The 22,765-nt window shown below is 47.2% G+C and overlaps 8 protein-coding genes across 8 annotated transcripts; 3 read left to right on the forward strand and 5 right to left on the reverse strand.

The window, feature by feature from the left end:
* Positions 1 to 638: 638 nt before the first annotated feature.
* FUB9 (Oxidase fub9) lies at positions 639 to 2,121 on the reverse strand (the record flags this gene model as incomplete). Its single annotated transcript, XM_044821155.1, has 7 exons — positions 639 to 794; positions 845 to 1,098; positions 1,153 to 1,227; positions 1,277 to 1,450; positions 1,506 to 1,849; positions 1,909 to 1,942; positions 1,995 to 2,121. The coding sequence occupies 7 exons, from the start codon at positions 2,119 to 2,121 to the stop codon at positions 639 to 641; spliced, it is 1,164 nt and encodes a 387-aa protein (XP_044685455.1).
* Positions 2,122 to 2,834: 713 nt separating this feature from the next.
* Positions 2,835 to 6,269, reverse strand: FUB8 (Non-canonical non-ribosomal peptide synthetase fub8; the record flags this gene model as incomplete). Its single annotated transcript, XM_044821156.1, has 6 exons — positions 2,835 to 3,347; positions 3,402 to 3,772; positions 3,825 to 5,355; positions 5,409 to 5,807; positions 5,858 to 5,910; positions 5,960 to 6,269. 6 exons carry the CDS (start codon positions 6,267 to 6,269, stop codon positions 2,835 to 2,837), a joined length of 3,177 nt encoding a protein of 1,058 aa, XP_044685456.1.
* A 593-nt stretch (positions 6,270 to 6,862) lies between these two features.
* On the forward strand, positions 6,863 to 8,364 carry FUB7 (Sulfhydrylase fub7; the record flags this gene model as incomplete). Its single annotated transcript, XM_044821157.1, has 5 exons — positions 6,863 to 6,912; positions 6,960 to 7,014; positions 7,070 to 7,153; positions 7,205 to 7,564; positions 7,612 to 8,364. 5 exons carry the CDS (start codon positions 6,863 to 6,865, stop codon positions 8,362 to 8,364), a joined length of 1,302 nt encoding a protein of 433 aa, XP_044685457.1.
* A 1,267-nt stretch (positions 8,365 to 9,631) lies between these two features.
* Positions 9,632 to 10,752, forward strand: FUB6 (Dehydrogenase fub6; the record flags this gene model as incomplete). The annotated part of the gene is made up of 2 exons (XM_044821158.1): positions 9,632 to 10,420; positions 10,468 to 10,752. 2 exons carry the CDS (start codon positions 9,632 to 9,634, stop codon positions 10,750 to 10,752), a joined length of 1,074 nt encoding a protein of 357 aa, XP_044685458.1.
* Positions 10,753 to 11,708: 956 nt separating this feature from the next.
* Positions 11,709 to 12,682, forward strand: J7337_003443 (uncharacterized protein; the record flags this gene model as incomplete). The annotated part of the gene is made up of 3 exons (XM_044821159.1): positions 11,709 to 11,931; positions 12,006 to 12,059; positions 12,159 to 12,682. The coding sequence occupies 3 exons, from the start codon at positions 11,709 to 11,711 to the stop codon at positions 12,680 to 12,682; spliced, it is 801 nt and encodes a 266-aa protein (XP_044685459.1).
* Positions 12,683 to 12,927: 245 nt separating this feature from the next.
* Positions 12,928 to 13,938, reverse strand: J7337_003444 (uncharacterized protein; the record flags this gene model as incomplete). Its single annotated transcript, XM_044821160.1, has 1 exon — positions 12,928 to 13,938. One exon carries the CDS (start codon positions 13,936 to 13,938, stop codon positions 12,928 to 12,930), a length of 1,011 nt encoding a protein of 336 aa, XP_044685460.1.
* Positions 13,939 to 15,582: 1,644 nt separating this feature from the next.
* Positions 15,583 to 16,931, reverse strand: J7337_003445 (uncharacterized protein; the record flags this gene model as incomplete). The annotated part of the gene is made up of 2 exons (XM_044821161.1): positions 15,583 to 15,669; positions 15,723 to 16,931. The coding sequence occupies 2 exons, from the start codon at positions 16,929 to 16,931 to the stop codon at positions 15,583 to 15,585; spliced, it is 1,296 nt and encodes a 431-aa protein (XP_044685461.1).
* A 1,762-nt stretch (positions 16,932 to 18,693) lies between these two features.
* Positions 18,694 to 20,369, reverse strand: J7337_003446 (uncharacterized protein; the record flags this gene model as incomplete). Its single annotated transcript, XM_044821162.1, has 5 exons — positions 18,694 to 18,860; positions 18,912 to 18,998; positions 19,046 to 19,110; positions 19,194 to 19,321; positions 19,377 to 20,369. The coding sequence occupies 5 exons, from the start codon at positions 20,367 to 20,369 to the stop codon at positions 18,694 to 18,696; spliced, it is 1,440 nt and encodes a 479-aa protein (XP_044685462.1).
* Positions 20,370 to 22,765: the final 2,396 nt, after the last annotated feature.

Below are 22,765 nucleotides of genomic sequence, written 5' to 3' on the forward strand. Positions count from 1 at the left end.
TTGGTCATTGAACAATTTGATGTCCCGGTCTTACGAAAAGGACTCAAGGTGATTGACGTTACGGTATGTGAATTGAGTAATGGCATTTTAGGTTAAGCTTTAAGCTAAAATTGATTGACATGTGTGAAGCCACAATTGGCCAGGGGGGAGACTCTGCGGATCGGCTTGAACGAGGTATGATTAATCATTCCCGCGATAACAGAGTAAAGAATTAATGCCGTCTGCGTTGCTTAAGTCATGACACTTGTTCTTGTTGTTCATGCCACCACTTTAACGCTTAGTGACAGTATTGTTGGTACTACTATGCCACATATTCTTACCAAAAAGTTGTGTATTGGAGATGGTCCAAGTATGTTACCCTGCAATTGCAGCACGGATATGCTTTGCGGCGCCGCCAAGGTCACACCTGAGGTCTTGCTGCTGAGGACGTCTGACTTTTGAGACAAGACTGCAGTGGACGATATGAACTGGTCTCGTTTGGAGGTATACGCTCCTTATAGCAAAGGGGCGGGGAGAAAATAGGGAGGCTAGGCAGGGGTCACAGATTCTAAATCAGACATACCAAGTAGAGCGCTGTCATATTCAAAAGCTGCTTCTATTTTATATCTATCACCATCGAGTCGAATACATGGTTGCTTCTAGTACACACCCTCCAAGACGCCTTTTGCGTTCAGGAGGGACAGATGAGCCGGCGTAATATCGCTAATTTTGCTGCATCCAGCAAGTCCCATACACAGCTTGAACTCGTTGATAAGCAAGTCAAGAGCCAAACCAACACCGTTCGAACCATCATACTACAGCATTCATTAGTTCGTGCATAAGAGGCGGCAGCTGGAAAACCTACAGCAAGGCCCCAGATGGCGATTCTGCCGACAAAAACAAAGTCAGCACCGAGCGCAACAGCCTTGAAAATATCAGAGCCACGTCGGAAGCCACCATCGATGGCAATGCGCGTCTTGCCCTTAGCAACAGGTGCGATCTCGCGTAGGATGTCGATTGTTGCTGGGGTAGTATCTAGCTGTCGACCTCCGTGGTTGGAGATGATGATACCATCAACACCCTGCTCAATGGCAATCTGGGCGTCTAGTGGAGATGTAACTAGACGTTCTGGTCAGCATGGGTCTTTGACATTCACACCAAATTTGTACTGACCTCCCTTGACCCAAAGCTCAAGGTCAGTCTGGCTCTTCATCCATGCAATCTTCTCTTCCCACGTAGCACCGGTGTCTAGAGCATGTTAGTGACTATAATCACGTATACAAAAGTATTCACATACCAAATGAGAGGTCAGGGATGCCGCCACCCAGTCCGCTAGAACCCGACTGGGTCTGAGCACTCAGGTTAGGAAAGCTAAATCCCGGCGGGACACTGAAACCATTTCGAAGATCGTCCAACCTCCTGCCAAACATGGGAGCATCCACTGTCAATACGACAGCTTTATACCCGGCAGCTGGAGCAAGTTAGTCAACAAGGTTCTCTAGCGAGTTGTAAGTACGAAAACTAACCTTTGGCACGGTTAAGTAAGTTGGTGGTGATCTGCCGATTCTTAAACGGGCTAACTTGAATAGCATAGGGTGTCGATCCATCCGAACTCTGCCCAGATACATCCTCAAGGGTATCGTTGGACAGAGCTGACAGAATCATGGGTACGTGACGCGCAGCACAAGCCTTTGACGTTCCAACCTCTCCATCAGCATGCGCAAGACGATGCATCGCCGACGGAGAAACGCCGAGAGGCAACGCTGCCTTGGTGCCCCAGAGCGTAGTAGTCATATCAATGTTTGAAACATTACGGAGGACGCGAGGACGAAGCAAATACCGGTCAAACGCAGCCTCATTACTCGCCAGACTGAGTCCGCGTAAGTGTTTCAGGAACCGAAAGCTTAAAAGTACATGAGTGTAACTTACGTGATGTTATCCATGGCCCCGCCGTTGTAGTAGTCTACAAGCATTAGCTGACGATGCCGAGATCGGAGGGCTGGGTTCGTGCGTACCTCTGTACATCTGAGACATCTTGTCCGATGCGGCCTGCTTGAGGTCCTGGATGGAAAAGATTTGGGCCTTCGAGGATGTGGCGTCGGACATCTTGGCGGGTTGGATGGGCAGATTGGTACGAGACATGAAACACGGTGTTTTGCCAGGAAATTAATCAAGTAACATTCAACCACTGTATGGGGTACTATTCAGTTTTATATGACAGATTTTACGAATGCAACACGGAAACACAACCTAACAGATTATATTCAAAAAGGACATCGTATGTTTAACTCGGTTGCATCTCAGTAAATCTTCCGAAACTCAATGATGATATCCAGCGTCTCTCCGACAGAGGTCAATTCAACAGGTTGGCTTTCGGGGCCGTATTAGCCTCCGAAGAGTAAATGCTCATGTGGAGTCAGGTCATGCAGTGTCGGATGTCCGATCTCACCCTGAAAACGGATAAGTCGGGAGACTTCCGTAAGCTAATGCATCAGTCACGACACTAGTCGGGAAGTTATTTTTATCTTTTTCATCTAATCAATCTGAGAAGATCTTGCCTCAGAAGAGATACTTTCTTACACTGCTGAGTCTTATGGCGAAGAACTCTGAAGGACTGCGGCGACGGGTCCCGAACTAAAATGGCCAAGTGCTGACATGTCGATCATGATGTCGTCTGACAGTGTTTTCGTATCGTTCTTTCGTAAAGGTATTATGCCATTGCAAATGTTGCCGACTCAACTCTCGTACATATAGTATTCGAACGTAGAATATTTCCCAGCATGTAGTTGAAACATTCGATGAGACATGTTGATAAGGGGCCATTTATTCTTATACGTCACTAGCATAAACCATACTCAATATCCCCATTGTGTCAACCAAGTGTCAAACCAGGCTGATGATACCGGCTCCATGCGAGCCAAGATAGAGCTCTGTGCCAATGCGTTTGCCTTGGACCATTCAAGACCTCGAGATCCGTCTGTTTCTGAAGCCAGCGTCTCAAAGAAGGCCAATAACTTAAGACCACTTTGAGCCCTCCTCGCAGTCTCCGATGAACCTTCACTGACCTCCTTCACGATAGTCTTTTCTGCACCACGCATACAGCTAATCCATTCTTGTAGAGGAATAATCTCAAACTTCTCTGAGAACGAAGCCTCAAGATGAGCTTTGAGGCCAGGTAGAGTATCTATCCAGCTGGGTGTTCGGGGGTTCAGTAGATTGTAATAGTTCTCTTGTCCCACGACTGAGTTCACGGGAAGCACGAGTTGCCCAATGACTTCTGCGAGGAGATCAATGGGGATCCAGTCTAGAATGCTTGCAGAGCCAAGATCTAATGGCAGAGCTCGTAGATGGACGGAAGCATCGATGATCTGAAAGAAATATTAGTTTAACATTATACTGATGGGTAGCGAATGGACACCTACAGCCGGAACCCAATCTCGTCGAGTCCAAATGCTACCCTCACCAAGAGCCCTGACCGGACCAGCGACTTGGCCAACTCGTAGAACTGAGAGACTTAAGACACCAGATCGCGCAGCCTTACTGAGTAAATGCTCGGCCACAAGCTTAGATGAACCATACCCGTTGATCGGTGCATCAAATCGGGAAATGCTTGCTTCTGGTACGGGGCCCAGGAGGTCAGATGGCCAGTTCATGGCAGCGCTGATAGACGATACGAAGAAGAAGCGGATCTTGTGACGAGTCGCTCGGCACACGTCGACAAGACTCTGGAGACCTACGAATTGAGGATCAAATGAAGAGAGAGGCAAATTAAAGTTGACCTCCCAAGCGTTATCTATAGATGAGGTTAGCCTCTAGTAAATCGTTGTATGAGTCGCCGGACTTACGTATGATAGCAGTGGCTTCATTCTTGATCTCCTCAAGGTCATCTTGACTCAAGCCGAGGTTCTCTGAGGTCACATCATAACGAACAAACTTGGCCTTGCTTTGCCAGTTCGATGAAAGACCCTTGGACTTGGCCGAGTCTACTTGGCGTTGGAAGGCGTCGACACTACGGTTCAAGCACCAAACCTTGGCGACCTTGTCGTTTTTACATATATCATCAAGCAGATACGAACCGATCTCTCCAGTTGTACCTGTGAGAACGATGTGCTCCTTCGACTCGCGAGGTGGCTCGAAAGCCTGGGTGTACTTGGCAAGCATCTCCAGAGTAACTTCGCTGTGATGGATCCTGTCTTGGGGTCCATGTTCGAGATGGGTCCAAACAGAATGAGAAAGCTGCGAGATTGTTGGGTTGTTGTAAATAGTACCCGGTTCTACTTCAAGTGGCTGGTAAAAGGCAGAACTGAGAAGTCCGGCTAGTCGGATGACATGAAGCGAGTCGAAACCTCTGGTGAAAATGTTGTCATCGTCCTTGAGGTCGACCAATCCAGACACGGTCTCAATTGCCTCTCGAATACCGGAACGGACTACATCTTCCGTTGTCCCGTTGATGTGAACAGAAGGCTTACCATGAGTATACCTGTCGTAGATAGCGTTGATGTCGGCATTGAATGATTTTTCTGTCTCATTTCGAGCGAGTGTGCCCTTGGGAGTACGAGGAAATGGAGTTCGAACGATCTTGACAAAGTCACGATGAATCTGAGCGAACGCGGGAAGAGACTTGTTGACTTCTTCAAACGTTGGCCAGATATTGTCGATGATCGTGTCGTCTGAGTTGTTGAAGCTGCTATCGTCGGGGTATATAAGAGCAGCTGTTTGGAACCGACCACGGCCAGTAAGGTAAGCGGCAGCGATCCATGGATGGCTGATGAGTTTTCCTTCAGCAGCAAGAGGGTTGAACTTCTCTCCATTGGAGAGGATGATTAGATCATCACGTCTCATCTCGTACTTCCAAAGATCAGGATGCTTCGGGTGTCGTGAGTACAAGTCCTTTGTCTCCCAGATATCAAGATCAGGAAACGTCTTGAAGACAGGTTGGGTAGCCGAAAGCTTAGGGTTTTGAACAAACACCAGCTCATATAGGTCTTCAGAGTAAGGACGCATCTCAACACCTGTCCGTGGATGGAAATAGTAGTAAGCCCACTCATCAGGATGCATGACAACGGACGCAAGCCACTGCCCCTCTGTCATGCCCATGGTTTGCATGACGGGAACACGCGGATGAATCAAGTCGCCGACAGACTGAGGAATAGGTCCTCCAGCCGATGTGATGAACTTTAGCTTTGAGAGCTTCTCAAGTACGCGGGAAGACTTGGAGATATCCTGTAGGACACTAGGCGAGATAAAGGCTGAGTCAAGTGAGATATGGTCAAGCGCGTCTTCGATAACATGCTGCATGATCGGTCCTACAGACGGGAGGACAACGGTCCAGTTGAAGAAGACGGCTGAGTACAGACCGAGACATATACCAGCAACCTAAAATACACATATCAGAGCGTAGTTCAGAGACAAGGCGACACGACACTTACATGGAAGAGAGGCATGGCGCACAACTGTCTTGTACCAGTCCACTCGACACCAGTTGGTCTTTTTCCATCCGTAGGCTCCATGAGGTGAAAGCCATCAACAGTCGCAGCAGTCTCAAGATAGACTGGTACCAACTTAGGCAGGCCGGTAGAGCCTGAGGTATGAAGCAGTGCAAGAACGTCAGACTTTCCTTCGTGCCATGATTTCTGGTAAATATAAGGTTTGGCGAGTGTTGGGTCAAGGAGTTCGGATAATTCAGGGGCCTCAACACTGGGAATATGGAGGTCTTGGAGGAATCCATGGTGGTCCAGGCCAGATGAAGCGATCCAGAACTCGCAGCCAGACTGTTTGATCAGGGATACGTGTCCTTCGACACTGTTGCGTGGTGATGAGAGTAACAGCTGATGAATCAGTTAGAAATACCTAGCTAAGGAGATATTTGGGATCTTACTCTATGCCCCAGTTTTGTGGAAGCAATCATGATGATGAAATATCTCAGGTCATCTGAAGCTCATTAGCCGCTACCTACAGTAGGACAGCAAAGCCAACTTACTCTGGCCAATATAGGCAATTGTTTTAGATACCGTTGGCGATTCAAGTTGGGAGTCGAGCCACCCGCAAAGTCGGTCGATAGCGTTAGCAAAGATCTTGGTGGTGACTTCATCATATCCCTGCGAGGGTTGTCCATTGCGGGGAGTGTAGAAAAGCACACGATCAGGCTCGTCCCGTGATATCTCGTCGATCAGGACGGGGAGAAGCCTGTGGCCGTAGGCCGGCAAGTGGGAGATTGAACCCATGGCGTTAGCAGGAGACTTTGCAAGAGATGAGAGAGAAGATAAGGCTTGCTTCGCTATCTTCTGCATAGAGATGTCGAACTGAACGTGGTAGCTATATAAGGCCTAGCTTAAACACAATACCTATCGAACCAAAAACATGACTAGGGCCTTATCTTACTTGTACAATCCCTTCTTCTACACATTGCTATGTTACTGAACACCACGTTCTCGGACCTCGTTTGCAAACCGAGGTTGTCGAAATGCAGCTTACTTAACAAGGGACCAAACGGAACTTTTTCTCGGCCGCATTCCGCGATCTTCTATTACTTTGGCCCATCTTATTCATGATTTGTAGAAGCATAAAGCATTTGATCGGTGTGATTGGCCATCGGAAGCTTTTGCGGGGACCGGACCGGAGCTGACGTGCATGAGATCCATGGGGATGTGTCCGATTGCTCCACTCGGCGGCGTTCGGTAACGGAGTCGGACTGAAGATCACGGCCGATCTGACAATACGAATTTTAGCTTGAGCCGAGGAGGTGGCTTTGAAACGGATGGTAAATATATGTCATATTAAAGACCTCTCTCAAACGATATTCTCCTTGGACCAGGACAACAGTAGCAGGCTTTCTCTTTCCCTTTCTTGTGTATCATATCCTTCCAACAAAAAGTTATTCAAAATGGCAGAACAAGTCTTTCAGAACTTTGAGACCCTTCAGCTTCATGCTGGGTATGGCTACCCTTGATACCGTCTCGTCAGATGCTAACCTCTGGCAGATACACGCCGGACCCGCACACGAGGTCCACTGCTGTTCCCATCTATGCGACATCTGTTAGTCCTGCCAAAGCCTAAATTTTAGCGGACTCAACAACTAACTCTTATGCAGAGCTACACTTTCAACGACTCTGCTCATGGCGCGCGTCTCTTCGGTCTCAAAGAGCTCGGGAACATCTACAGTCGTCTCATGAACGTAAGCAACACCGAATAACCTTCAAGATCATAAACTGAGTTATTCCTTCAGCCTACTGTAGATGTCTTCGAGAAGCGAATTGCGGCCCTAGAAGGTGGTATTGCCGCTGCTGCCACTTCTTCTGGTCAAGCTGCTCAGTTCCTCACCATTGCAACTCTGGCCAAGGCCGGTGATAATATTGTTGCCAGCTCCCATTTGTACGGTGGCACATACAATCAGCTCAACGTGCTACTTCCCCGATTTGGTATCAAGACCAAGTTCGTGAGAAGCGGCAAGCTTGAGGACTATGTCGCTGCCATTGATGACCAGACTCGTGCCATTTATGTCGAGAGTATGAGTAACCCTGATTATGTCGTGCCCGACTTTGAGGGTATCGCCAAGATCGCTCATGAGCACGGTATTCCCCTTGTTGTAAGTTGGTCGTTCCTATTTTGTTGAGCGGAGCTGACTGGACAAAGGTCGACAACACTCTCGGCGCAGGCGGTTATTACATCCGTCCTATTGAACATGGAGCCGACATCGTTGTACACTCTGCGACCAAGTGGATAGGCGGTCACGGTACTACCATCGGTGGAGTCATTGTCGACAGCGGCCGCTTCAACTGGAACAAGCACTCGGACCGCTTCCCGGAGATGGTTGAACCGTCGCCCTCTTATCATGGCCTCAAGTACTGGGAGGCTTTCGGTCCTGCTACCTTCATCACTCGAATCCGCGTTGAGATGCTTCGAGACATCGGCGCTTGTCTCAGTCCCTTCTCCGCACAGCAACTCCTCCTCGGCATCGAAACCCTTGGTCTTCGAGCTGAGCGCCATGCGCAAAATACAGAGAAATTAGCCAAGTACTTTGAGTCCAGCCCCAATGTGAGCTGGGTCCTCTGGCCAGGCTCCGAGTCTCACCCAACATACGCCCAGGCCAAGAAGTATCTCACACGAGGTTTCGGCGCTATGCTGAGTATTGGTGTCAAGGGAGATGCTTCAGCTGGAAGCAAGGTCGTGGATGGCCTCAAGCTCGTGTCCAACCTTGCCAATGTGGGTGATGCTAAGAGTCTTGCTATTCATCCTTGGTCGACTACACACGAACAGCTGTCCGAGGATGAGAGGCTCGCTTCTGGCGTGACGGAGGATATGATTCGTATCTCTGTTGGTATTGAGCATGTGGATGATATCATTGCCGATTTTGAGCAGTCTTTCCAGAAGGCTTATGGGGCTTAGTGTCGCGGTAATCTTGGTGGACTTTGCAGTCAGGTAGATAGATAAGTGGCGGAAAAGCTTGCTATATATACACATTTCACTGTGATTGCTTATCTATCTACGATCACAAGCTGTTCGTAAATGATGTCACCACTTTGCTGTATGATTTAAGGATCAGCTATGAGCAGTCAATCGAACTGTTTGTGATTGGTGGTTTCCTCTATTGGATCAAGGATTCGCGAAAACTTGTTAGACTCTAAATGACATAAAACAAATTCCCATGGAATCGGAGATCACTATCAGTGGGATGGGCCCTTTCTGTCCTGATGTTATCTATATAGAAACACCAACATTGGATTTCTTAATTAAAGAGTCTTATCACAGGCTGTCCATAGGTCGAACAGATAATGCTCACTTTGTACTTCATTCACCCTAGACCTCGAGCTATCTATCTTCTCCGCGACACAACGAGATTACGGCTACGTGAGCCCTCAGAGTTCTGTCATTTTTGTCTCGAACCCTTTTCTGTTGCCTCATACACTATTCTATAGGTACGTTAATTGATTTGTCGAGCCTTCACACATCTATGACAAACGGGACCAAATCAGACGTGAACATAACGGATCCCGGGCAGCACAAAAATCTCTAAAGCAAACTGTTGTGTCCATTGATGCAAGGTCAGAAAGTATCGGTAGCTTATACCGGACAGCTACATGCTTGCTCACGATCTAGTCCGGGTGTTAGGATTTCGGCTGTATACGTACGAGAACCGAAGATGAAAGGCATACGGAGACCAGAACTCCACTACAAACTTCCGCCGCCAAAGCGAAGGCCGAAGACAGAGACTAAACCAATCGGAAGAGGGTGTTTGTGACTATCCACTACCAGCTGCACGTTGCCCACTGTAACCCACTGAAGCGTAAGCTTCCGTTAGTCAACATTTTCGCAGGAATAATAACAGGGAAACTGTCCTTTACATTGCGACCGGAAAAATGCGAGAATTGAATCCTTCCGGTACAAGCTGCAGTAATGAATCCCCAAGCTGGGGTTTTGCGGCCTCTAATGCAGACGTCGGATCATGGTTTCGGAGGACCTGAAAGGCTCCGAGGTGGCGCTGTAAGTTAGTGCATCCCCCACTGAGAGTGCCAGAGACAATGCACCCCAGATTTACAGGGTCGTGAGACAATTGAGCATTATAACAGAGACGCGATAAGACCAACAGTGATTATCACAGTCAAGGACTAACAGCCCTATATTCTATTGTTTATCTGTTTTCGCAATCACAATCATGGGTGGCGAAGTCTCAAACAAGACCTGGGTCTTTAAAAAGTCCCCCTCAAGCCTACCAGAGCCAGGCGTCCACACCACTTTCGAGGATCGACCCTTGAGCCTAGTCGCACCGCCCGGCGGTCTCGTCATCAAGCTCCTCACAGCTGGTCTCGATCCCCATCAGAGAGATCGCATGAGAGGGGCTGGTAACGTTGACTACGTGCCTGGCTATGAACTCGACGAGCCCATCACCAACTTCTCTATCGCCAAAGTCATCCGCTCAGATAATGATGCTTTTGAGGAGGGAAGCTTGATCGCTGGTAGTCTTCCTATTGCCGAATACGGTATTATCCCGAAAGAGCTCATTGATGCTAGAGCGATGGCGTCGCCGCTTGTTTGGAAGGTCTCCAACGATTACAACCTTGATGTTAAGCACTATGTTGGTACCCTTGGTTTGGCTGGTATGACTGCTTGGAACTCATTCTACGGTCTCGTCAAGCCTGTCAAGGGCGAGACGATCTGGATTAACGCTGCATCAAGCTCTGTTGGTGAAGTTGTCGTTCAACTGGCCAAGATCGAGGGCATGAAGATCATTGCCAGTGTTAGCTCTGATGAAAAGCTCGACTACGTGGTCAATGAGCTTGGTGCAGATGTCGGCTTCAACTACCGAAAGGAACCAGTTGGCAAAGCCCTCAAGCGTCTTGCACCAGATGGGCTAGACGTTGTCTTTGAGAATGTCGGCGGTGATCATTTCCAAGCTGCTATTGAGAACATGAAGTGGTTCGGCCGCATCATCAGCTGTGGAACAGTAGGTCTTCCCTGCGCTTACCCATCCACCTCACTCACACTATCTAGGCATCCCAGTACAACAAGCCTGCTGAAGAACAGTATGGAGTCACCAACCTGTCGGAGATCTTCCGCCGTCGCATCAAGATCCAGGGCTTCATCTTCTGGGATGATAACATTTACACTGACAACATTGAGAACTTCAAGGCTACTATGCCGAAGTGGGTTTCGGAGGGAAAGATCAAATCGCGCTATACTCAGTTTGAAGGCATTGAGCAGGCTGATAAGGCGTTTTTGTCGATGTTTACTGGTGGGAGCCATGGTAAGACCGTGCTCAAGATTAGCGACCCTTAAGTGAAGTGCGAATAGTAATAGTATGAAGAAGGGCGAGGGCAGTAGTTAACACGAATCTCTATTTATGAATGAAAAGTAACCTATCTTCTTGCCCAAGCTCAGAATCCCCCTCGCAGGAGACTAATTGTACAAGCTATTGGCTTTATTCCCAAGGGTGTATGTTCATCTTAACCCCATTCCCATCTCGATATTTATCCAGTGCCCTATTCACAGCATCCACATCCAAACCTTCTATAACCTCGAAGTTACTTGGGCGAAGCTTCCCCTCCTTATACTAAAGAGGAACCTCCTCCCAGAATTTCATGGTCAGCCCCGGGTGGATCGGGGATACCCCAAACGCAAGGCGCCGCTCATATCCAGCAGCTTTGGGCCCTATTCGAGCAGCATCAAGGTCTCCGCTTGGAAAAGAGGGGAAGGTAGAAAATATACAGATTCTTTCTAACATGATCAGGCTTGATCGCTGGTGAGTATTCTAACCACTGAGGAATCGTGGGTGATTACCGTGATCATGTAATGAGTGTGCGTGGCTAGGTTGTTCATTGGTTGAAGATGTGGGGGCACGTGACGTAAGCACCTTTCCAATTTGATCGTAACATTACTGGACTGCCTCTCCGAAGTGCGGGGTCAGAGTAAGACGAGACTTTAGATCCGACCCGAGATAACGCATTACTTCGGCTATTACTGTTAGAAACCGGCAGATTATTATAATAAGTAATGGCTCTGAGCTTAGGGTTACTCTAAGCTTTGCGTGTGATTTGCTGGCAAATATACTCATTCCGAGGTTTCCTTAAATAGGTAAAGGCTTTATGATAGTAAATCGGAATAATATTCCGAGATATTCAGACATATAATATCGGATATTACAGAACCTGTTATCTACAAGCTTCATTTAGACACTTTAATACACATGCAACGTTCTATTACTACTACTCGTTATTATGCCGCCCTCATCAAACATGGAAGAATATCGAAGCGGAGACCCAAGTCTGGCTTTTGTCGATGATGAAGCCGAAAAAGCTCCGACGTTTGATGATCCTTATGAGGAGCGCAAGTATGTCAAGCACAGGCTAGCACTAGGATTCCGGGTGCTAGCAAATTTCGGTCTTGCTGAAGGCGTTGCTGGACATGTAACTGTGAGGGATCCTGTTGATCCCAATAGCTTCTGGGTAAACCCTTTCGGTATGCTGTTTGCGGACCGCATATGATCCTGCGCCTGTCTTTACACGCAGCTTTGCTAATCCCATTTTGCACAGGGCTACACTTCTCCCTTATCCGCGACGAAGACCTGATTCGCGTCAATCACGAAGGTAAAGTAGTTGATGGAGGAAGAAATAGGCGATTGAATTATGGTTTGTTCCCTTTCGAATTGGCTTAAATACCTATAATTTCTCATACTTCTATTCTAGCGGCCTATGCTATTCATGCAGAGATACACAAGGCTCGCCCTGATGTTCTCTGCGCGGCCCATTCGCATAGTACCTACGGACGTGCTTTTTGCGCCACTGGACGGACACTAGATATGCTCACGCAGGACTTTTGCGTATTTTGGAACGATCATATTCTGTGGTCAAATTTTGCCGGGCTTGTACTGGCCCCGGCTGAAGGCAAAGCCATTGCCGCAGCTCTGGGTACTAAGAAAGCAGCTCTTCTGGGCAACCACGGTATTATGACAGTCGGGCCCACCATTGAGGCTACTATCGCATGGTTCGTGCTGCTAGAGAGATGCTGTCAAATCCAACTTTTGGCCGACGCGAGCTCGGCAGGATCAGGAAAACCACTTTTGACGATTGGCGAGCATGAAGCTAAATCCACCTGGGAGGCAGTTGGAACGACAGGCAATGGGTACTTCCAGGGTCTCCCTCTTTTCCAGGTCGCGGAACAGGAGTTTAATGAAAGGTCTTTTCTAGGAAAAGGGCTTAAGGCAGCCTGATTTACTTTTATATAAGGTCCTTTTTACTTTTATCTTAAAAATCTATTTATTAAAGTTATATTATCTTGGCTCTATATATAACTGATTTTAAAAAATAATCTTAATAAATTCTTATTAAGCAAAATGGTAAGTGCTTTATATAAGTAAAACTAGTTATAGAATATTTACATAAATAGAAATCTGACTCTAATAAAACCTCATCTGATTTATAGGTAATTACTACCTTACTTCTAAACATACATAGACTAAACATCCAAGTCCATTCCCTCGCGAGCAGCAATAACTTGGCTGCACAGTGCATTGGTCCTCATATACTTGTAAAAATTCTCAACTCCAACGACATAAGGATTGGAGGCGCCTGGGGCTCGGTGGGCGAGAATATCGGCGTTATAAAGACTATGGTCGGCGACATTGTGGTTTGAGAGAAGGACATCGACCCCCTTCGCCTTGTATATGTCGGCAAACCGGTTTTGTGACGCGATTTTCTGTTCTCGCGCAGTCTTATCTGCTGGCGTACCGGTGCCACCAGATAGTCCGGCCAAATGACGCTTGCCCTTGTCAACAATCGGGAAGATGAGTGAAAGCGTGCCGGGAGTGTGCCCTGGTGTTTGCACAATGTCAATGGCAACATCTCCGAAGGTGAGGACATCGCCATCGACAACCACCTTGTCTTTGACTGGGACTGGCGTATTAGAATCCTTTCCTTGTCCAGCCCTGCCCTCCCATGCCGCCTCGGTGGCGTAGACAGAAGCATTAAACTGGTCTTGAATGTACTTGGCTCCCCCAAAATGGTCAATGTGCTCGTGTGTGATTATAAGGTGCTTGATATCGATACCTTTGTAGCCTAGTTTTTCCAAGTCGGGGATCATGATCTTCTCAATCTCGTCCTGATTATCGAGGGCGTCAATCACAACCAGGCCATCACCAGTATCATACGCCCAGGCATGAACATATGCATGGCCGACAAAAAAGAATTTGTCGAAAGCCGCGAAGGGGTTCACGAAGCCGGGTGGCATGGTGAAGGTAGCTGGATATACTTGCTGGGTGATGCACTGATCCTGGAAATACTGGTGAATTGAGCCATCGGTGGCGAGTCGCCTGCCTTCATTCAGAAGACGCGTAACGTTCTCTTTCTGCTCATTTGGGTAGGTAGTGATGTTAAAGAACTCGGAGATGGGCTTGATCTGGGCCTGGGCAAGCGATGAGTTCAGTCCCAGAACCAAGGAGGCCGTGAAAAAGTAATTAGTTGAACGCATGCTGAAAGGTGCGGAAGATGAAACTTTGTAGCTGACTATGCTGAGTAAAGTTCAGAGCTGAGGCCGGTAGTTGAGGAATATAAATGTATTTGAACTTGACTCGTGCTATGGTGTAGACTGCACGGGTCTTTAGCTACTGTTCTTCGACCGCCTCGATGTACAAGATTTGCTTACTGTTTTCCGAGTGGGATAGGTCTTGGAAACCGGGTCCTCAACCAGGATGCATGAAAATGGGATCAGGGTCATTTGAGTGTAAAAATCCATGGAATATGCAAACAGTAATTTCCACCTATAACAAGCTATAAAAATGTAATCAGAGTATGCCGAGCGGGTTGACCTTGGTTTGAAATCTTGGAAATCAAGGATAGCCCTGAGTCAGTTGTGCTTTTTCTCAGAGGATAGTCTACCTTATATAAATTGTATTTGTTCTTGTAAAAGAGTTAATATTAATATCTTAATACTATTATATATCTTAAATATATAAAAGATACCCTAATTTCTTTAATAAATTATTAATTTAAACTGACTATATAAAAAATAGGTATAAAGGTATATATTATAGGGTAAGTAGTATTATATATTAGTCACAGTAGTATGATAAGCTTACCGAGATAGTGCTGTACTAGGCCGTTTAAAGAATATCCGACGAGTTTACGGATATACCGGTACAGTAGCATTCCACATCCATGCCACCTTGCATAATGTAACTGCAACTGAGTCAGTCAGTCGGATAACGAATTAGTTGCCGCGTCACAGTAAGTGGTCGCGGATATATTAATGTATTCGAATTTTAACCTACCTCGGTTACCGAGCGGCTCCAGCTGAACCCCAGCTTTGTTAAAAAAAAAATGGTAGCGAAACAGTTGGCACATGATGCTATACAATAACCCGGGAAGAATAAAGAAGAAGCCTTCGGCGTGTCCCTTCCGACTAACTTATGACATTTAGGGAATCTGCGGAAAGATGTTCCGGCCATACATCGACTCCCACCATGAGAAGAGGTCAGAGGTTAAACCCAGGTCAGGGACAGCATCCAAGTCACTAAACCCCTCGACAACCATGTTATTGTCTGGCGGACAGTGCGTCATATCTCCAAGGCCCTTGGGCTGCGTCGCCACTTCATTGCCACTCTCAGTCCTTGTCTCTTCTCCCATTGCTACTCCCTCGGGGTGAAATAAGACGTCTGACGCTGGAATCCACATTTACCATACAAAATCGGATCTTCATGTCAGACGTTTTATTTCACCCCCTAGCTACTCTACCAGGGCTGCTCGACGAAGTTAGCACGGCTGTATGTCCCATTATGCCGAGAAACTTGGCATAGCAGACCGCCATGTGTGTATTGTCTGGTGAGCTATACTGCATTGCGTTTGACGCGGCGCAGAAGTTGAATATTTAGATGTGATGATTGACATGCTGATTTTTGGTCAAGGTTAACTAGTAGATTTATGCCTGTTAGAATCGCGCCCGTGGATACTTTAGTGTCAATACATTTATTTAGGCTTTCACAGACCTTGAGTATGTGTAAGCAAGCAAAAACGACAAAGAGCCAGCATCGCACTTATAAAAACTTAATAAGAACTATTATCCTACTTGTGTTTCTACTAATTCTTTAAATACATTAACTACACCTCTCTACCCTGTTTACATTTTGGCCTGCTTACTGAAGGCCCCTATTTCTTGTCTAAGGGCAAGATCTGTAAGAATCTCCTCGCTGCCGCCGCCAACTACCTATTTGCTGTCAGCCGCTTATCGATTTGAGGAGAAGCAAAGAAGGTACTTACTAGCATCCGAAGGTCGCGGCTGATTTGTTCCACTGTCGCCCCACGGCCGCCCTTTTGATAGCCGGCGCCCCCAAAGATTTGCTGAGCTTCTCTGCATGCCAATTCCACCATCTGCCCGCCTTGGATCTTGACCAAAGCTATCTGACTTGCAATATTTGGTTCCTGCCAGCCTTCACCAGATGAATTGACTTGGAAAGCAATCTGCTCAAGCCAAGCCCAGTGAGCTTCGACGCGGTGTGCAACTTCAGCAAGTTTGCGCCGTATAACTTGATTCTCAATCAACCTCTTCCCAAAGGTCTTGCGCTCCATAGCATATGAGAACGACATAGCAAGGCAGGTCCGGCTCTTTCGATTACACCCGACTGCGAGTGCATACCTTTCCCTGTTGAAGTTCTTCATGATGATTGCAAAGCCCTCGTTCTCTGGACCGATGCGATTCTCGACTGGGACTTTGACATTTTCGAGATCTACAAAACTAGACCCTCCAGCGTTCTGTCCGCTGTTGAAGATCTTGGTCCGAGACACTCCGGGGCTATCGAGCGGGATCTCGAGGACTGTAACACCTTTGGCACCTGGACCGCCGGTTCGTACGGCAGTAGTCATGTGAGTTGCCCATGAAGCACCTGTAATCCACTTCTTGGCACCGTTCACAATGTAGAACTTGCCGTCTGAAGACTTTTCAGCCGTGGTTTGGATATTTGCCACGTCTGAACCACCACCAGGCTCCGTGATACCTAAGCAGAAATTGACATTCCCTGAGAATAGTCCTGGAAACCAACGAGACTTTTGTTCCTGAGTTCCATAATGGAGTACCGGTGGCAACCCGATTGTGGACGCGCCGCCAAGGGCAATGGAGACTCCGCCTTCAACACGAGACATCTCGTCGGTTGAAATAAGAAAGTGAAAGGCATCCAATCCTCCCTGTGGGATTCCTGCTAGTTTTGGGACATCCTGAGGTCGAAACTCCTCTGGTATGTCGTCGAAAGGAATTCCAGATTTACAGTAGCTCAGTGCTGCTGATCGTGGAACCTCGCCTTTTTCTTCCCATTCCAAGGAGTAGGGAAGGATATGTTCATCAACATATTTGCGAATACTATCCCTCAATTTCCGATGGGATGCGTTGAGGTAGACCGATTTGCCAGTACGATACCACGCAGGTTCGCTCCATGGCACATTTCGTGGTAAATATAACTTGGGATCAGGTGGCATTTTCAAGCATCAGCGCGCCGGCGTTTTGCAATCTGAGAGTAATACCTTAATTCAGGTGATCCTAAGGTGGTAATTGCTCAGGGAAGAGGTTATCAAGTTGCGGAAGTAGTTAGTCTCTGTCGGTCTCGTCGGACCCCTCTTTGTTTATATACGCCCTTGCCTCGGATGTGCATAGAGTGTGGTAGGGAATTCACTGGGAAAAGAAGGGTTTAACTTCCGAGGAGAGCAGATGGGGTCAAGGTGCACCGCTGATTGCCTCGGAAGAGTCAGTGTCAGTAACACGTAGGAGACTAACAACCCAAGCATGGCTCAATCCATCGCGAGCACACGATCACGTGTTAGTCACCGGGAATGCCGCTCTGCTCAATTGCAGGGCTTGCGGGGTTGTCGTCTGAGATACCTTACCCTAAAAGGCTGAGATCATCCCTCACGAGCCTCGGCAGAGCCCATCACCATTTTTGGCCTTGCTTCTGTCTGTCGCCAAGATCTAAAGAATTAACCAAGCATTAGTAATAGGCCCTTGCACTGCTCCCTCTTTGTCTATTTGATCATAACAGCTACTAATGAACCCTTTTTCCATACACATGCGATCCAAACTTGCCCAAATACAGCAATGATGGCTAACGTGGCGGCACTATTGATGGTAAAATAGCAGTGGAAGCGGTGACGGCTGTTCTAAGCCAATTTTCGATGGCGACCAAAATCATCCTTAGTGAAAGCTTCCTGAATCCATCTTTTTTTTACCTTAAGTCTTACTTATGATACTCTTTTGGCAGCCAAGACAAGGGAAAATTAGTACAGATAGCACAATACGACAAAACAAAGGGCAAGTGGGAGCTACTGGACGACGATCCGCTGAAGGACGCTGGCTCTTGAAGATCTCGATATCTTGTCTCCAGATGTTATACGGGATGACGAACAATGGGCCATGTACTACAGTGCTTTCACCCAAGACGACAACGATGGATAGCGATGTATTGGTATGGCTTTTTCCGATTCGATCCGTGGCCCCTATACACCACGAGATGAAACACTCGTTTGCCATCTTGGCAAGGGCGGAGTGATCGACCCAAGTGCCTTCTATGATCCGGTGTGCAATACGAGATAGTTCGTGTATAAGATTGATGGGAACCGCATTTGCGGTAAGACGTCTACCATGCTGTAACTGGTATGTCAAATCACTACTAGATTCGATCATGATTGACATCTTCCAGGTTGAGAATGATGGTGTTACCCTGAAAAGCGACCCAGTTGAAATGAAATCCTCAGTGAGACTGACGACGAAAGGTTGATTGAGGCGCCCAGTCTCGTCCACGAAGACGGTTCGTACCTCTTGTTCTACAGCTCTCGGTGTTACACGTTGGAGAAGTACAGCATCAAGTACGCAACGTCAGGTAGTATCCCACGCCCATACGATAGGGAAAACGACATTGTATTGGGCTCGGTCGCATGGAGCATTAAAAGTCCTAGAAGTGCATCCAGTAACTGGAATGGGCATTTGCTATTTGCCTAAGTACTCTGTCCCTATAGAGTATTTAGAGACACTGACACTTTAAACAGTGCTTGGTGTGACAGCGATCTTAGTAAAAGGTGTTTATATTCCGGTACTTATAAATACGAGGACGGACAGGTTATATTAGGTTAGCACGCAGAAGTCTCAACTAGAAAGATTAAGGTAATCGCTGAATAAAGAGTGCACATTTAACTCAAGAGTATACCTTGACGGTGGCTAAAGACAAGGCTTTCAGCAGCCCACATCCTGTTACTTGCATTGAGTTTCGGTCAGAGACCCTTTGCCTAACTGGAACCACTTCTTTCCAGTCTCTGCAAAAACAGCCATCTTGTTCTCATTCGGCTTGTACAATGGCCAAGTAACCTTTCCAACTTGAGGGTTCTTCTTGGGGTTGTTTGCGAAGGAGAGCCAAAGACCTTGGCAGGCGTTAGTAAACCTCCAAGCAAGGCGGAGTTCGTGAGACTTACTTTGCATGCCCTCGGCAACCTCCCATTCGTATTCGGTGGAGTTGCCACGGTATTCATAGTGCGTTCCGAAGAGAAGAGGAAGCTCAGCTGGAAAGGTTTCAGTAAAGAAAATACAGTACAGGAGGTGGACATACCGCTATGAGTCGCGCCAATCCAGGGAAGAGGGGTAATGTTGGAGAAATTTCCAGTGTAATAATATCTATAGGTTGGGTATCCATACTTGACGCGGTTTCTGAGAGCATGGGTCAGTGGTACGAATCTTAGGGCATGGGGACCACTTACTTGACCTCAGCAGCAACTGGGCAGACGATAGCCTGCAGTCCAATAGCAGTCTGGGCTGGCGTCACACCGTTAGGATCGTACGTGCCGAATCCAGCACCTTCGTTGGCATTGTTACCAAAGATCCATGGCTATCACATATCAGTGAGATCTTCATTATGACAAGAGAAATTCAGCACTACTTACCACTCTGGTGACCAGACCTCGCGCTAGCCGGTCGGTCGTGTTGGAAAAGGCGGTGATGTTATCTCCAACGGGAGTGAAGGAGATGGTCGGTGTCTCAGAGTAAACCTTCTGCAACGTTGAAGCATCAACCTTTTGCATGCAGGTCAATTGCTTCTTGCCCTCCAATCCCTTGCAGCCAACCTTATCAGCAAGAGTGTCGAAGCTGGAGTGGTTACCATAAGCCTTAGCCAGCATTGCCGGAGCGCCAGAATCAGAGATCAAACCCTGGACGATGAGGTCCTTGGGGTAAGCGTATCCGTACATGCCAACTGAGCCAGCACCAGCAGACTGGCCCCAGAGAGTCATCTTGTGAGGATCACCACCAAAGGCTGCAACGTTATCACGTGTCCATTCAACAACCATACGCTGGTCGAGCAAGCCAACATTTTGCTGCGCAGCTTCAGCGTTGGGGAAGCCAAAGAGGTTGACACGATAGTTCATGGTGACAACGATGTGAGACTGAGTCTTCTGAATCCACTTGTCAGGGATCTTGTAAAGCGAGTCTGCCCCACCGCCTGTAAACCCACCACCGGGAATGTAGATAAAGACAGGCAGTTTCTTTGCAGTTGGCTTCAATGGGGCGTAGACATTGAGATACAAACAATCCTCAGAGTCGCCGCCATTGATAAGAAACTGAGTCATGTGCTCAGTGTAGACTGTTGGGTTCTTGCTGATGATTTGCTTGCATGACGGCGCGTACTTCTTGGCTGGTATATGCTCTGAGCTGTGCTTTCGCTTGGGAGGTTGGAAGCGAAGAGACTTGAGAGGGGGTTCGGCGTAGGCAACTCCAAGGAATTGGCGAACATCCGGGGCGGTCTTGTTGATGAAACCTGAGAGATGACCACTGGTTGTCTCGATATTTAGTGGAGCTTCAGGTTGATAGTGCAGTCCACGGGCATCAGTAACGGTGCAGGCAGCCAAAGCCACAGCGACGAATGAGGTGAGAGACTTCATCTTGCGAAGAGTTGATGCTGCTGTGTCTCTATTGTCTCTTTCGCTAGATTATCATTAAATATACGGATAGCTATATGTGCATCTATAGTTAAATGGCACTATGTGCCGAGATGCCGTTTCATCATGGGGTGGAAAAACATTTATCAATCGCCCATGAACTGTCTGGGGTAGTGGAGCTTTGAGCGAGGTCATACGCGGAGAAGTCTGGGGAGAGGCGAGATTGCGGGGAAAGATCGGCGAATAACAACCCTCAATCACTTTCTTGTCAGGAACCGTTTATCCACAAGGTTGCACTAATAAGACCGGTATCCATCTTTGAAAATTGGCATGACTGATTTTGTGCAAGTGGCTACGTTTCCCCTCACTCTATACACGGCATACCTCGGCTTCGGCCTAACTGACAGCGATTGGAATACTTGATCGAGACTTTGGCGCGTTTCTACAGCCAAGGTAGGATAAATCCTTAGCATCGCCGTGAACTCATTTCCAGCTCATCATATTGAGATTTGCCAACGGCAATTTTGGACACTTTGCCATTAGGATTGTGGTTCGAAAGCTACAGCCGTTCTGGCCAAGTTCGATACCGCTGAACCTGTGTCATTTCCAATCTTGCCTAGATCTAATGCGAGAGCAAAGCTGCTTTGTTGGCCACTCCGACTAAAACGGAAGTCATCCTCAATAATTATGCGGACGCTTTTCCTTCATCACAAATTGAGCAGCAGAGAGGTAATGTATTAGAGCTGTATATTTACTCATCAGTCTGTCTGCAAATTAAAAACCCAGCCCCCCAAATGCCAACCTTCTCAAACCGAGAGATCCTTTTAGATTCAACTATTGGCATATTAAATCAATGCCTGGGAGGTGAATCTTCGCCGCTGGGAATGACGCATGCCTGCCCTTCTGCATGATCGCCGTATTACTAATGCATTGCATATTCCCCTGGACGTTGGCTGCAGACTGAATAGCTATGCTTAATCCAGATCAAGCACAGGGAATGCGAGCATGCCTCGACATTGTGGCTCGCAACATTGATCTCCAAATCCAGTGCAGGAGGCTTGCGAGGCGATTCATTTAGACTTTACTCATGATGGTAAGGGTCAAGTCGAATACATACAGCCTAGAGAAAGGTACGGGGCTCTGGCCCGGGCTGGGTTGCGAGGACCACGGCAATCATAGCATCTTCCTCCTGCGATGCGTCAGTAAGGAATTTGTGTGGAGTGGCTTATTATTCACCTTTGCAATGATTGGAGTTACATTCCCAGTCATTCGAACATGGCGCTACGTAGCGGTTAGCAAGATAACAGCAAGATCTAACCTCATGGCTGGCTCACAGTCTACTGATGCACCGTAGCAAACGCTATCTTCAAGTTGTTAGTCAATGTTCTGAGCAAGGCATGTCATAGTCCTGCTACTTACCGCGGCAATTAACCACCTGGTCGCAGTCGGCATTTCTCATTGGGGCGCCATAATTGGAATTGCACTGCGAAGCAGCAGTACATTTCGCTACGTGAGAAATGCAGTCAGAGCGGACGCATCTTTTATCAGTATGGGTTTCACGAACCAAAACGAGGTAAACCAGCCGACATATGTGCAAGCTGTGCTGGCAAGCGTAAGAAAAATAGGCACAGGCTTCATGATTTCGATGAAATTGGGGGCTATATCTGTTGGCAGACTGGTTGACGAAGGGAGGAGAGGATATCGAGAACAAAGGTAGAAGGGGTAGGACTGTTGCTGTATTTATATATAGCAGAAATAAAATGAGCTCACATTCTAAACACGACAGTTACATTGCCTGACTGCAATTGCCTTTTGCACTGACCTTTCGTTTTGACTTTAATTCCATTAACTCTACACCTTAATGCAATTCCTTCTAATAGAGGCAAGTCGCTATATCTTGAGTTTCCTAGGTAAAAAAAACAACCTTAGAGCGCGGCATTGAGTATAATCCAGTTATTTCTCTAAATGGACTACCTATTATTGCCTATTATCCTATCAAGTCCGGCCCTAAGGATGCTTCAGGTAGTGAACTTAGCTTGACATGATTGCCAGATAAGCTGTGAGTTTCCTTACCAGAGTTAAGGTTTACAAGAACGGGCGCATGAGACCATTGCCTAGTTAGCTGATAGTAATATCTAAAGGTAATCAATAATCTTTTCTAGGAATCCATGTTGCTTTAAACTCTAAGCGACATATCTCTACTATATACCAGACAGCTATACCTTAGCTTAAAGGAATTATAACTAGTTTATCGATAAATGCGCTGTCGAGGAAATTGCCTTATGGGCAAAGCAAAATATGCCGCTCAAAGCGCTATTGATAAAGAAGCTGCTGGAAAGATCGTAGCAATACTAGACTGAGGTATTCGCATCAGCATCTTATTACTTTTTCCAACAAAT

Source organism: Fusarium musae, chromosome 2, assembly GCF_019915245.1.
Source record: "Fusarium musae strain F31 chromosome 2, whole genome shotgun sequence".
NCBI lineage: Eukaryota > Fungi > Ascomycota > Sordariomycetes > Hypocreales > Nectriaceae > Fusarium > Fusarium musae.